Here is a 15,993-nt window from a genome sequence, read left to right as displayed (position 1 = left end):
CAAAGACCAATTGGGGATCACCATTCGCTTGCGTTCAACTAAAGACACCACCTCGACTACTATACACATCTGTTTGTGAGACATAAACCTGGCAAGCGGCAGGCCAGGATTAAAACTGCCTGTTTGAATGACGAGAAATCTGAATAGCGTAATAAAATAAACAGTAAAAAGTCTGTGCACTTTTTCAAAATTAAACATAAATATGTAACAATTTTGGTTGAGGTTTGTCAGCTCTGATTTGTGTCTGAATCTATGCAATCAGTCTGAATCAAGGTAAAGCAGATTTTCAATAACATTAAATCATAACATGTTTTCACCATTTCTATTTCATTTGGCTACCCACTTCACTGAAAGACTTTTCAGGTCGTACTTTAATTAGTTGGTAAAAAAAAAAAACCTACTCAAGTCAACATCACTAAGTTAGTATGCAGTATTAGAACATAAGTAAACAATGGAGGTTCATCCTATATGTTACCCAGACCGTTCTAACTAAAGTAAATACACAAAGAAATGCTGTACCATTTCACAGTATTCCAGCTTTGCTTTCAGCGTGGTGTTAGTTTGGTACTTACCCTCTGAGGTACGTAGTTACCATGGTGATGAATTAACCCCATGATGAGAATACACTTTTGAAGACTTCAGAATGGCAGTGGACTGAAAACAGTATATGGTTAAGTTGGAAAATTGGTTTAGACCAAAATGATACAGGAATATTCTTTATTTTATAGAATTGATTGACAAGCAATTGATTGTGACATGGTTTAACTTACCCAGAGAGGGTAAGAGGGGACATTTTCACCTACCGTGCTGTACACATTATAATAATAATACTTTATACTTTTCTAGGTACCCAAAGACATTATTTCAAGCAGCCACAGGCCTGTGTATTCAAAAGCATTTCTTAAAACCCTTCATATAACTACACATGTTAATAAGACTTCTGGGAAGAATGCTAAAACTAGGAAAATACAAAAAAATGAATTTAGTAACAATAGGTATTTTCAGTAACATAATACTTTATATGTATTCTTTTTGGCTGCCTTCAAACACAGGGTTATAGAACATCATGTAGGTATTTCACACAATTAGGATTATATTGTAGTTGGAATACAAATGTGAACGTTACAGATGAACAACGTTTACTGATATTGCATGGAACATGCAAAGACAGTAACATTTATAAAAAAGCACGTGTCTAAAGGTGCATGTCTTCATCACTATGCGGTCTAAAATAGGAGTGGTTGATGAGTAGCACCCAAGGTTGCGTAAATAGTCCTTGTACATACAGCGCCATCATGTGGCGAAGATGTGTCTGGTCAGTTACAGGACATGCCAACAAGCTTTGCCATAAAAAGGGTTTTGAGGTGAGGAATGTTGCAAAACAAACAAAGCAATAAACAATAAAATAAAATAAAATAAATATATATTTTTTTAATTATTATAAAAAGCTGGTAGAAAATATACATCCCCTAAAGCCGTGGCATGTGTTTGCATCTTGATGTAATAATAATAATAATATTAATATTAATATTAGTAAATAATAATATTACACAGCTCCCACCTCACCAATGTCATAACAACTCCTGCAAAATATGCATTCTGCCACATACCCACACTGTCTCTTGATAAACATGATCCTATTAGAAAATTAGGCATTCTTTGACAGCCACACTACAATGGAAGTACCCTATTTTCAATATTGTGTGGTAGAGGATGAGGTAGTCATGAATTTGCTCCAAATGCATTATCAGATATACAGTTTTATCAAATTCATGGAACACTGTAATTGACATGGTTGACAGGAAACGTGGAGTAAATACAATTCTTTCTTTTGCTATCTTGAAGTTCAGTACTGAACATGTATAAACATTTCTCTTCAAATATCAGTTGAGGAGAAATATTCCCATAGATGCTGATCTAAACCATCTGATTTGGCCTGGCTCAATCATTGCTAGCAGGATGTATGAATGTATGACTAGAAAACTAGGTGTAGAAGTGTAGTTTTAATGAATGCCCATTTAGCATAAACTCAAAGATCCATACATGTGTGAGCACGGTATGTTTTCGGAAACCTCTAGAATGTTTACCATCAGAAAGGGGATCTGCAGCAGCACCACAAACCAATATGTTGTTTTGCTGCTGTGCTATGTTTGACTGTTTTGTGTTTGTGTGTTTCTTGTTTGTTTTGTCACCCACTTCTATTCTTAGGCAAAATTGTGAATGTCCCTGGCATGTTCAGGGACACAAAAACGAATTATACAACAGCGCTGCCTTCCAGGTTTCCGTTTTGGTTGTATGATTTCCTGAAACACACACATCATAAATCGAGTCGGGGAACACGGTGAAATTGCTGTCACATTCTGGTCAAATCTGCTCCAAACCTCACTGAAAACAAAACCCTTCCAAGTAAAGAGAGATGACTTGAAGACACCACTTGGGTGTTTTTGGTCATTTGCCGTCTGAGCCAATTTTAAACCTAGAATTTCCAGGGCTCCCAGATTAACCACTCCCTACTAATCCTGCCACCACAGGAAGGGTGTGTTTTCACCCAATACTCCTGCCCCCAGTCTGCTCCGGAGTATCTTTTTTGAGCAAGCTCTTGTGGCTTTCAACCCTCCCTCTCTCTCTCTCTTTGCTCATTCTTTTCCTCACATGCAGTGAGGACTCTTGTGTCTACCCTCTCATGATGGCACCGACCTCCTGCTCCTCGCTAAAACCACAGCCCACTCTCTCTCTCCCTCTCTCATCTCCCCTCTCAAAATGGTCACTTCAGTCACTTCAGCTGCCTGTGGCCTGTGGTCAGCAGGCCTAAATTACCTCCGCAAGAAAGACCTCTGTCTGGACCAGGGCCCTCATGTGTGGAGTGTCTCTTTCACATCCAGCGCTTCCACATTGCACTGGCTACTCCCATATTTACTGCCTACCCCCAGCTATTTCTGAGCAAAAAAGGAAGAATAAGAAAACCTCTGCAAACAGTGGGGGCAACCAACACCCAGTAAAAAACTCTAAATTGTGGTACACTGGTTCCTTTCTTGGATCTCAGTTCGTTCTGAAAAAGAATCCACATTAGAGGATTTCCATGGTGATTCCAGTTTTCCTGTCGAGTGGAGCCAGTTCATGTGAAGTTAATATTTGGTTATTGAGTCCCTATATTACTGTCAGAGAGACAGTACTGTGCTGTGCCACATCTGTTGAAGACGAGACACTCATGTTAAAACCATTATGGCCAAACTGTTTACTTCCCTCCATGCAAGTGAATGTTTCATGAGCTATTTAGGCAAGTGTTCCTCTCAAAAGGACTAATTGTGTGATGGTTTTAAATACCAAATGCTTGCGTAATCCTGTTTTTCCAAATTCTGAAGTTGGAAAGTTAAACCATGTCCAATGTTCATATGTAAATAAGACCCAACAAGGATGAAGTGTTCTTTAAGACAGTATTTATTTCAACCATTATGTTTTACATAGCACATTGAATCTTAGGCATATAACAACATTGATGGGACACATTTTGCCTTGGTGTTCTTGTGTTATATGTTGTTTTATTCTTGATGATCAATTTGACCATTTCACAATATTCAAGTCAGAGACAATGATGTCAGAAACAAAACTGTGCACATACGTATCACATATTTGTTATGTTATTTAATATAGTTATTAAGAAGGCCATGAAAACATTGTGTAAAAACAAACATTAACGCATTTGGAGCACCTGTTGTGATCAGTAAAAAAGGAAAAATTGGAAATAAGAAATTACCAGGACACAAAATGAACTTAAACCTTCACATGCTGTCTCCACTTTCAAAACCAAAGCAAATACAAACAAATGAAAAAAAACTAAAACAAAAAACAAAAAACAGTATCTCTGATCATGCTGTTTGTTGTTGTCAAATCCCTGATAACCTGTTATATAAATTACCTCTTCCTCACCTGCACCCTTTTGCTTTGAATTTTCAAGTCAAGATGCCTCTATTTCTCAAAAAATAAAGACCATCCTTAACTTTTACTCTAACAGGTCATTTATGACTTGAGTAACATTTCACGGGTTGAGAAATGGTGGCATTAAAGGCTCAATCACTTCATCACGTAGAAGCAATCAGGAAGCCAGAGAAAGAGCAGTGGACATTGTCGGCGGCAAAGATACCGTTGGCATCATCATCGGGGATCTTCATGTACACGGTGTCCTGCTCATTGAGCTGAAGCACAGCGCTACCGGACATCTGGTCCAGGAAACCCTTGTTGTACTCATCATAAGTGAACATCACGGGGTCGCTGTTTCTGAACAGAGCAACCAGGGCGTTAGCGCCATTCACGTGCATGTTGTAGGAGAAGTAATACACTCCTGGGACCTGGCAGGTGAAGACACCTGTCTCAGGGTCATAGTGGTTCTCAGCGTTGTACACTACATGCTCAAACTTAATGGGCTCACCAGAGGGTGGGTAGGGGGTGGTTGTGCTGGCAGTGAAGGCAGACATGGGGGCTTTGACCAGAGTGGGCACCATGATCTCACCTGGGCCCATGCTCTTCTCATACATGACCTCGCCAGGTGCGCCAGGAGGTCCGGGTGGGCCAGAGGGGCCGGGGATACCGTCCTGGCCATCAGAACCTGGGAGTCCAGGTGGCCCCTGGGGGCCGGGGATGCCCTTAGCAGTTTGGCCAGCAGGGCCAGGTGGGCCGGGGAGACCGGTGTGACCCTTCATGCCGGCAGGACCAGAAGGTCCCATTGGGCCAACTGGGCCTCTGGGACCAGGAGAACCAGCACCTCCTTGGTCTCCTGCAGCACCTGGGTGTCCGGAATTGCCCTTGGGTCCAGAAGCTCCGGGGTTACCTGGAGCACCTGTGGCACCGGTGAAGCCAGTCTCACCTTTAGGGCCAGAGGCTCCGGTGGCTCCCCTTGGGCCGACTGGACCGGTGGCACCTGTGTAACCCTGTTTGCCCTCAATACCCTGAGGTCCCTGATCTCCCTTGAATCCCTTGTGCCCGGGAAGACCTGGTGCACCTGCATCACCTTTGGTACCAGCAGCGCCCCTCTCTCCTGGGAAACCTCTTCCTCCCTGGGAGCCAGATTGACCCATGGGTCCTGTTGAGCCTGTTGAGCCTGTGGCACCCATTGCACCTGGCTCTCCCTTCTGACCTGTGGTTCCTGGGCTACCTACTACTCCCCTCTCACCTTTCTGACCGTTAGCGCCGGGCTTGCCATAACCAGGGGTACCTGGAGCACCAGATGCGCCAGCAGGACCCTGAGCACCTCTAGCACCAGTGGAGCCGGGCATACCTGGAGCGCCGTTCTCACCTGGCTTGCCTGACACACCGATTCCGGGGGCTCCGGTGTGACCTTTGGCTCCCTGAGCTCCCATGGATCCGGGAACGCCATCTCTACCTGGGCTACCTGACTTTCCGGGCTCACCTGGGGCACCAGATCTGCCGGGCTTTCCTACACCTGGTTCACCAGCAGGGCCGGAAGGACCCATGGGACCCATTGCACCAGTGGCACCCTGTGGGCCAGGAACACCAACCCCCCTATCTCCCTTAGCTCCTGGAGCACCTGGGGCACCTGTGTATCCCTTAGCACCGGGCTCTCCTCTTTGTCCCATGGCTCCGGGCATACCAGCAGAGCCTGGTTTGCCAGTGGCGGACAAACCAGCAGGTCCGGGGCTTCCTGAAGGGCCAGGCATGCCTCTGGGTCCCTGAGGACCAGAGTGACCGGTCTCACCCTTGGCTCCGGGGGCGCCGTTGGAACCGGGTTTGCCGGGGCCGCCTGGGGAACCGGGTTTTCCGGAAGCAGAGTAGCCAGCGGGTCCGGGGGGTCCAGGGGGTCCGGCTGCGCCAGGATACCCAACGCCGTTCTCACCAGCAGGGCCTGGAGGGCCGGCAGGACCCTCAGCTCCGGGCTCACCTGGGGCACCTGGCTCTCCAGCTACTGACACCACTGTAGGAGGAACAACAGGTGTTACATGGCGATCAGTTACAGGTGCACCATGAATGCCAGTAACAGGTGTATCATGAGTAGCAGTAACAGGTGCACCGTTTAACCTTAATAACAACAACAGGTGTCTGCAGTAACAGTACCTGGTGCATTAGTGGCAACAGGTGAGAAGTGTGTGTGTGCTGACATTCTATCCCTAACACTCACTCATTTTGAGTTATCTGTGGTCTTACTTGAGCCAAAAGGTTATCAACAAATAAGATGTGTAACTGTGTGTGTGTCTCTCTCTGTGTGTGTGTGTGTGTGTTAATTGTACATGACATGAAATAATTACAGTAGGTTGTCTTTAGGCTGTCAACAGGCTGGTTAAAGTGCTTGTATGTATTTTTTATTGGTGTAGCAGTAATTTGAGTTAATATGTATTTTTTAATCAAAAATAGTCATATGACCTTGTGACATTATACTGTAAGCAAAACTCTGTTGTGAGGATGATGCAGTAAAACATGGGAGTCCTGGGAGTTGTTAAAAAGTCATTGTGTGCGCTGGAATACAGCAGTGGCTGTTACAGTCTCATCTGTCTCAAGTCAAGTTAATATGACCAATAATATTTTTATGTACTCATTAACTGTGCTCTTCAGATGGTATAAACATCAAAAACTTAATATAACATACTTTAAAATGTGGATTATTCATCCAGAACTTACTTAACTCCCTCTGAAAATTCAGTTTTTACCGTTTTGTTTAAGTCAGTTCAGTACTATCATGCAAGGGTAGAGAAATGCATTTCATTCTAAGTTAAAGTGAGTAGTTATCGTACAAGTAATGAAAACAAACTTTATATAAGACTATTTGTCCAGAACTTTATAACTTACACTTTTTCTCCATTTAAATGGTTTGTGTAAAATACCTCATTGCTACTTTAGGAACATTCACATCATGATATGCGCATGTTATTTAAGGCCCTGTAGAGTAGTGGAACTGATTCTGCCTGCCTCAGAAGCACACTGGGCCCATCCAAGCACATTTTAAATGTCTGGTCAGACATGAGAAGATTAACATTCCAAGGAATGGGCAGTCAGTTTGTAAACAGCAAGGGGGGGGGGGGTTGGATGACGAAGCCATTCTGGCCCAAATTTGGCTCACACCCGGTCTACGTCTGCCCCAGAGCTGCTCAGTGGGCCTGCACCAGGTTGCTTCTGGTAGGAGCAGGTTTTTGAGCACTTTGCAGCGGTTTCAGTGGCTGAAATGATTCCAGACTAAGCCAAGAATAGTTTTCACGTTTAAGGCCGTTCTCACTAACAGATGTGAGACTGCGTTAGTGGAGCCCCTAGGGGGAAATTGAGGGCCCCCGTTTTTATGGGTGCCTTAATGTGGTTACGTTCAACAGTGCGTAAACTCTGTCAAGTTTGGAGGCACGACTTCTATGAACCAAAACAGATGTTGCGAGATTTATTTTTTGAACTAGGTGTGCACACACCCATTTACCCAAGACCTCTTTTCTTTGAACCATAGTTGTGTGAAGTTGTGTTTCAGTGTTCCTATCTTTTCCTAATTTCTCCCTTGAATCTATTTTTCCAAAAAGATCAAACTGGTGAACTTCATGTATTTGTTGTTTTTAGTCTTTGTACACTACCTGTAGGACATGTCTTAAATAATATACAATTTTAAACTTAAACTATTGTATCATATAACACTGCTGCATTTAACTAAACTACATTTTAAAAGAACTTGAATACCAAACATGAGTGATGATATACAGTTATCTAAATGTAAAGTATTTGTGTCACTACATTGCATGATGCAGTACACATAGGTATATCTCTGAATATAACACAAGTGCTTCACTTGACAATGATTCAGTGAGTTTCTGTGACTGCTTAGATAATGTCAGTGGATAAATCAGAAAACCATATTGTCATTGGTAGTTGCATTGCTGTAATCTACTGGATAACCCTCATTGCATTTCCATTGCATAAATTCACTGTTTTGTTTTTAAAAGGAAGGTCTTGAAGTGTTCCCTATCTATGTAGATTACAGGCTCAGGTTCTTTCATGCATATGTAATAGGTTGAGACAGTCCTATGCTGAGCAAATAACTATTGGTTAAACTTCCAATTGAGTGCAGCCAATCACTATGCAGGGATGCAGCTATGCAGCTATGCATGGTAAGGATTTGTAAGTTACAGCTTGTGCAGTTTGCCTCTTTCTGATGTCACCTCTAAACTTGTATGACTTAGCAAGTACACTTTTAGTTGTTAATTCTTTAAGGTGTCTTAAACCCAGTGATAGCCCGCACTAGCATGTCAGTAAGGAGCTGCAAAACTCACCATGGCTCTTCACTGAGTAGGGCTGGTACTGCTGTGCCTTCATGACTTTCTTGACAACATATCTCTCGCCAGTGGCAGCGGCCAGGGCCACGAAGAGGAGGACGATGGATGCTACTCGGAGTTCCATTTTCTGAGGTTAAATCTACAGGGGGAATGGAGATGAGAGGTGATTATTCAATGCTTCTGGTGTCTCTTGAGATTCAGCTGAAATTACTTGCATGATTCAAAGATGCATATAGCTGCCAATAGAACACAAATGCTCAGAACATGATGAACGGTCCTCATTTTTCAAGTCACGTGCATCAAATGCAAGTGCTTGGTAAAATCTACTGATCTCTGCATGCTACTAGCACTCTCTTGAGTTTTAAATGCTTGCGTTTAACCTAAGGAGAGATCCTGAGGGCAGAATATTTCCCTTCCCATTCCATAAGCCTTGAGTAGCCACTTGCTAAGCCAGCATCACTGAGTTCACTTAAGTTGTGTAAGTGAGCAATGCTCTCTATGGCACTTGTGTGCCATAAGCACAACAAGTAACATTATTCCTATGTGTTGTGTTGCATTGTGAATGCGGAATCTGAATCGTCTGAATAAATACGTTTTAGAATGTAAATACATTTAGTTATAATACATTTAAAATAAAGTCAAATGCAAGAAAACAGTGTACATTCTAAATGTTAGCATCCAGAGTAAAAGGCCTAGACTAGGCAGCATCCTGCATCAGCCTGAGAGTGCTGAGCGAGAAGGGAGAAGAGAGTGCACCTACCGGCTTCCCCGGATCCAAATGAAACAAATCACAGTCACTGCTCCTGCCTCTGTATATCCTTGGGTGAGGAGCACTTCCAGAAACTGCTGCTCTCCAGGACAATGCTGAGGGTATTTATACCATATCTGTCCCTCTCGGATCATTAAAAAAGCACCTACCACACAAGAACCTCCCATCTCACAGCTAGGCTATAATTAAGAGTAAGATCTGCCCAAAGTTGGCATGTCACATCAGGAAGAACTGTTTGCTTTCAATGTTTTTAGACCCCATGAATAGATTTTTAAGTTTTTCGATATGATAAAAGAGGATACTTTTGATACTTATTTCAATGTTTTTCCATCCATGTTAACAAATTAATGAATGTACAAACAGAGAGAGTGTATTTGCATTGGTGGTGCACGTTTTAAAAACATTTACATCTTTCAACATGGACATTAAAACACTGTCTGGTGCATTTAGACTCATTTGTGAGAGCCAGACAGCAAATATTTATTTTTCAAAGTTTGTGTATCTCTTGACACTCAAAGACAGTAAATGTTTTAGCTATATTGCTATAGTCACTTATATCCACCATCCTGAATATGGATTATTAAGCCCTTTTATGAGTGTCCCTCAAAGAAAAGTAACATAAAGAAGACATTGATACTGATGCACAGTATCATATATAGATACATTTCACAGTTATTTTTGTTGTTGTCTATTTCAAAGACAGTGTTTACCATGTGAGCCTTTTAATGTAAGATAATTAAAAAGGAGTTCATGGAAATGGTTCTGAGAGAGAACCTGTGGAAAAAAGCATTGATGTCTTTCATCAATAGCTTAATATCTCCCCAGTCATGATTAGGCTTCATATCTCCCCAGTCATGATTAGGCTTCATATTTGCCCAGTCATGATTAGGCTTCATATCTCCCCAGTCATGATTAGGCTTCATATTTGCCCAGTCATGATTAGGCTTAATGTCCTAATACAGCCCACCAGGGACAAACTTGTTTAGTCTAATTCTCAGCTTGAGATAGACAGTGCCACTGCCCGGGTTGTGTTTGGTCAGCTTGTCTGTTTGGCAGGGTATAGTGAGGCTTTCATTAAATTTACTATTTCAGGCCAAACAGTTTATAGTCCTTTGCTTGTGTATTTTTCTAAGTACTTTGCCCTAGAAACAGCTAATAAAGATATAAAAAGAAGCACTGGAAAATACATTCCGTTTGGCTTATTTCACCCTGTCACCTTCGGACTGAAAGCGCCATAGTATGCAGGTCAGAGGGGCAATGCTATGAACCTCCAGCAGGGGGCAGAATGAGCTCCGAGGCTGTGCACCATCCTGATGGTGAAAAAACCTCAAAGCTGCGGTCTCATTTCTCTCCCTGGTCCCTACACACTTTGGCCTATCCACAATCATCACTGACTCGCATCAGTTTGCTTACAGAGCAAACAGGTCCACGGAAGATGCCATCGACGTAGCCCTCCACACCGCACTGAGCCACCTGGAACTCCGTGGAACCTATATAAGAATGCTCTTCATTGACTACAGCTCAGCTTTTAACACTATCATCCCTGACATACTAGTCAGCAAACTAACTGCACTAGGCCTCTCCCCCTCCATCTGCACCTGGATAAAGGACTTCCTCTCAAACCGCCCACAAACTGTAAAACTCGGTCCCCACCTTTCCTCCACCATCACTCTAAGCACTGGCTCTCCACAAGGCTGTGTGCTGAGCCCACTACTGTACTCCTTGTACACCCATGACTGTACTCCAACCCATCCCACCAACACCATCATTAAATGTGCTGACGACACCACCGTGATCGGGCTCATATCAGAAGATGACGAATCAGCGTACAGGGATGAAGTACAGAAACTGACAGTGTGGTGCTCAGACAACAATCTGTCACTGAACACCACAAAAACGAAAGAATTAATTCTGGACTACAGAAGGCAAAGTGCAGTTCCGGCCCCACTCTACATCAACGGGGACTGTGTGGAGAAGGTCCACACCTTCAAATTCCTAGGAGCCAATTTATCAGATGACCTCTCATGGTCTGTCAACACCTCAGACTACAGCAGCGACTACACTTCCTGAGAGTACTCAGGAAAAACAACCTGGAGTGTAAACTGATGGTGGCCTTCTACCGCACCACTATCGAAAGTGTACTAACCTACTGCATCTCGGCGTGGTACTCCGGTTGCACCGCAGCAGACAAGAGAGCCCTCCAAAGGGTCATCAACACAGCACAAAAAATCACTGGCTTCTCACTGCCCTCCCTGGAATCCATTGCCCGCTCCCGCTACCTTAGCAGGGCCAATAACATCTTAAAAGACTCCTCTCACCCAGGCCACCACCTGTTTACTCTCCTGCCCTCAGGCAGACGGTACAGATCCTTTAGAGCAAGGACCACGCGTCTTAAGAACAGTTTTTTCCCGACAGCCATCAGAACTCTAAATACCGACATGCACTAAACACTAAGCACTTTATTGACTACAAGTCACATACCATCTCAGTCACCTTACACATGTGCATAAACAAAGCTGTATTAATTGATGTATTTATTGAAGTACTTTAGTCTATGCCACCGCACTTTGTTCTACTCTTAATGTATATATATATTTTGGGGGGGCTGTTCCTACTGTTTTTGGATAGTTGTAGTATTGTTATGTTATATGTTGTTGTTGTGTTATATGTTGTCCCTCGTCACACCAACAGGAGAAGCACTCAAAATTTCGTTGTATGAATACAATGACAATAAAGGCTTTTCTATTCTATTCTATTTTCTATAATCAGAGGCCTCTCTCGCCTTCCTGCAATTGTCAGCTCAGCTTAATCAATCAGTTGTGTCCATACATCCCAGCCCTCAGACGCCCAGCCGCCAACGTGACTTTCTCAATTAGGTTGGCACTGGTAATTATTTTATTTAGTTTTGGCCACAGAGGAAATGCACACACCCCATTGATGATAAGGTACGCACCCAAGGCCCCCCAAAAGTATGATTAGAATTGTCAATGTACCCTAAATCTTTGCGCACATAATGACACTTTTGGGTTGATTCCCCGACGACTTTCTGCAGCCTGATAGTTTGTGCATCTATTTGTGTCGTAGGGGTTTACCAGGTTTATGTGGGATATTCCTATACTGCAACTGAGGGGGGACTGCCTGCTCATAGGGTTGTAATTAAGCATTCCTTGAACACAAGGCGTGTTTGTGCATTTACAATTTTCAGAATTGGACTATCAAGTGCAATTTTCCAAAGTGATGCTTTGGTACAGTGTATAGTTATGGCATTTAACTGGAGTCGAGAAGGCATTGTTTGTGCTTGTTCCCCTTCTTAAGTGAGATTGTGTTTCAAAAAAACATCTTGACATTTTGTACTTGGATACAAAAGTGACGATTCACATTCACTGACTTTAGTGCGAAGTGACTGGGAATGGATGATTAAACCAATTAATAAGCACACATCCCAACAGCAATTAAACACCAGAAATAAAACATGCCATTTATGGTTGGCTTTTTTTTATACACATCTTTCTGACTTTGTATAGAAGTGAGCTTTTGGGTTAGTGTCCAACATCTCAAAGTGTGTTGCCTGCGCCACCTTAGTCAGTATCAGCCAGCCATTTTTCTGCAGGCTATGTTTGTGTTTACAGCCCACAAAAGAGGCTAGACGCGGCTAACGTTAGTAACATCCAGCCAAATGACAGAGCCCCAGCGGGTGGAGTCTCTTTTTTTCACTTGTTCACATAATTTCAGCTCTTTTTTTTTTTTTTTTGTGTGTGTGTGTGTGTTTATAAAAAACTGTCAAACCACACAGCCCCAAAATAATACAGTTTCCTTTGGTCCTATTTTTTGACAAAGATGTGCTCAAATCCAAAATACATCTTTGTTTGCATTGAGTCACGTGTTGGAAAATGCGGAGTCTGTTTAATCTGGCCATTATACACAGTATACCACTGTATACAGCACACTGTATGGACATGTGCTAAGATTATGCATTTTCCCGAGAAACTAAAGAAGGCATGGCTGTGTCCATGACTGCAGACGGCTCAATGGAAATCTGTGACAGAGAGGGGATGAAGGCATGGGCAGGTCTTAAAGTGATGCTCTGCAAAAGTCATTACTCTCTCGCAGGCCCTCTGATGTGGCCTGTCCCTGCCCATTGTGATAACCACCCTGCAGCTTCGATATTAAAACCGAATGACATAGCTCTTAATTAATTTACTGTGTTGGGTCACAGTAAAACACGTCTGTTTGGTTGCCATGTACGGCACAGGGGGAAATATACTGTAGGCTGCAGTTTGGCTCTGGACACTTTCATTAAGCGTGCTCAGGCTGTGATAAACAGTGAGATGGGGAAGGAGGGAGACACTGTGAGATGAGTGATGACACAGCAGGTTGATCCGTATCAGTGATTGCGGAGGTCTGGGTTTTTAAAATCGATACTGGGCTTCGAAGTTTCATAATTCCCCAAGAGGTATGAGGTCACTGTAGTGGTGGGGTAGGAAAGGTTTACTTTTTTCCTGTGTGTGTGTGTGTGTGTGTGCGTGTGTGTGTGTGTGTGTGTGTGTGTGTGTGTATGCATGCTCTCACCACTCAGACATAGACTTATCTGGTTTTCCTTCCTGGTGAGTACTAGGCACCCAAGAGAACGTGCCCTAATTGTTGGTTGATCCGCAAAACTCGCACGTGAGGAAAAAGCTAAAGATAACCCTTATAGGTTGGAGAGCAAATTTGAGATTTTGATACATTCGACACACCACTAAGAGCCACTTTGGGTTTTATGAATGGTAGGGTTGCCAGCGTCTCATCAACGCAATTGTCAGTGAAATTACAGGCTCTCAGAAACGGAGCCAGAATGGAGCCAGAATGGTGGCCGGAAGTTAGAACGTTCACAGGAGTGATGCACACAGGAAACAGGAAGCAGTGCGATGGTTCCTATTGGACATAGATACAGCACATCACTGCTGCCATTACATGGCATGATTTCATCCTAATTGCTGTAGAGGGCCAGACCATTTCTATTCTTTCAATTCAATTCAATTTTCAATTCAATTTTATTTATATAGCGCCATAACAATACAATTGTCTTTAGGCGCTTTACAGAGCCCAGAGCCTGAACCCCCTTAGTGCAAGCACAATGGCAACACGGGCAAGAAAAAACGTCCTGTTAGTCAGGAAGGAACCTTAAGCAGAACCACGGCACATAAGGGGGGACCCATCTGCATGAGGTCGGCCGGGTGGAGATAGGAAGGGGGGAGGGTTGTGTGGCAGAAGGGGATGGGAAACAACAGGTGTTGTACATATCCTGCATTTGGTAGATGTACATAATATATATACAGATATCCGGTGGTAAATACATGATACAAACAAGACCAGTTTAGTGGGTATACACTGTGCTCATAGGTTTACTGTTACAGGGGTAAGGGGAGTAGGAACAGAGAAACATGTTGATGATGGCAATAATATATATTGTATATAAATGCTGGCATAGGGTATGAGGTAGAGTAAGTGTACGGCAGTGCGGTGGCAGTGGGTGCAATTGGCCGAGGGTTTCTATGGGTAGACCGGGTGGAGAGACTACAGCAGCGTCTCATAGCGAAGATAGTCTGGATTAGGAGAGAAAGAAAAAGAACATAGTGAGTGGGTAGAGTTTGGCTGTCCATATGCGTAGATGAGGAGTAGTGGGTGTGAGGAGCAATGTTTCCACTTCCATCAGCAATTGGAACATGCTATAAGGGACAGAGAACATTTTTGTTAGTAGACATTTATTTCAGAAACAGATAAGGAGATACCTTAGAGATACCTTAGAGATACCAAAGATGATTGCCTTGAGTGATATAGTTTCCATACTCTGTATTGTCTGTAATTGGTTTTCTTCAGTGACGAATATCAGCTCTGAGGAGGGCGAAAATGCCATCTGAATTTGAATACGGCTATGTGATGTTGTGTTCAAGCACGTCTGTAGACCCCTTAGGGCTTTTTGGCCCCTTAGGGCTTTATGTCACAATTACAGGGGCGTGGTTTCAAGGGTAACAGTAGCGGTGTGTGTGCGGCTGCACGAGGTGATGCGGTTAGACACTGGAACACAGGTCTTTTGAGTCTTCTTCTCTAGAATTAGTACCTGGGAAGAATCTCAAAGAAGTAATGCCCCAGCTCTTAGAACAGAACAGTGAATGACACTTAGATGCCAACAAGAGATGTGGTCTCTCTATCTGCTGGACATATCAGACATGGCCGTGCTTTTAAGAGACTTTTATTTTGAATATGTTTGGGTTTGATACCTGTATCACAGTGATGGAGGACTTTTTGTGTGATGATTCTGTTGCACGCGGAGCTTCTTTTTGTTTTTGTGGTTTTTTGTATTTTGTGAAAGACGAAAAAAACCTTTTGATGACAACATAAGAAGTATAATATCTCCACTTGCTCTGTATAGCGGGCGTGACTGTGTGTTTGAGAAGATGCTCTATTTCACCTTGAGCAGATGGGTCCCCCTGGCACTCTCTGGCAGCTAGATCTCTGGCACACAGTTGTGCATGCATGCACACACACACACACACACACACACACACACACACACACACACACACACACACACACACACACACACACACACACACACACACACAGACACATAGACACACACACACACACACACACACACACACACACACACGCCCGCACACACACACACACACACACACACACACACAGACACACACACACACACATACACACATATACTGGCCGTGGGCTGAAGAATTTAAAATTTAGCTGGGAAAATATTATTATCTGTAAATTGGTGGGTATAAGGTCTGTGATATTTAGGGCCTAGAAATGTTCAGGCTTTATTTGTCACGCCGGACATTTTAATGAGTTGCTTCAGAGGCATTCGGGTCCGATGCCCAGTTCAGATATTGTGCAACACCACGGGGTAATGTTCTGTAGTGCATGGTGTAGGAGGAAGTTCTCACCAGCAGTAATTTGCTATCTCAA

At 43.3% G+C, this 15,993-nt stretch overlaps 1 protein-coding gene across 1 annotated transcript; it reads right to left on the bottom strand.

Moving 5' to 3' along the window:
• Positions 1-3,420: 3,420 nt before the first annotated feature.
• On the bottom strand, positions 3,421-9,275 carry col10a1a (collagen, type X, alpha 1a). The gene is made up of 3 exons (XM_012836742.2): positions 9,013-9,275; positions 8,250-8,391; positions 3,421-5,926 (listed from the first exon to the last, which is right to left on the bottom strand). The coding sequence occupies exons 2-3, from the start codon at positions 8,374-8,376 to the stop codon at positions 4,080-4,082; spliced, it is 1,974 nt and encodes a 657-aa protein (XP_012692196.2). The 5' UTR covers positions 8,377-8,391; positions 9,013-9,275; the 3' UTR covers positions 3,421-4,079.
• Between the last annotated feature and the right edge of the window lie 6,718 nt (positions 9,276-15,993).

Source organism: Clupea harengus, chromosome 14 (genome assembly GCF_900700415.2).
Source record: "Clupea harengus chromosome 14, Ch_v2.0.2, whole genome shotgun sequence".
NCBI lineage: Eukaryota > Metazoa > Chordata > Actinopteri > Clupeiformes > Clupeidae > Clupea > Clupea harengus.
This window is presented reverse-complemented; position numbering and strand designations above follow the sequence as displayed.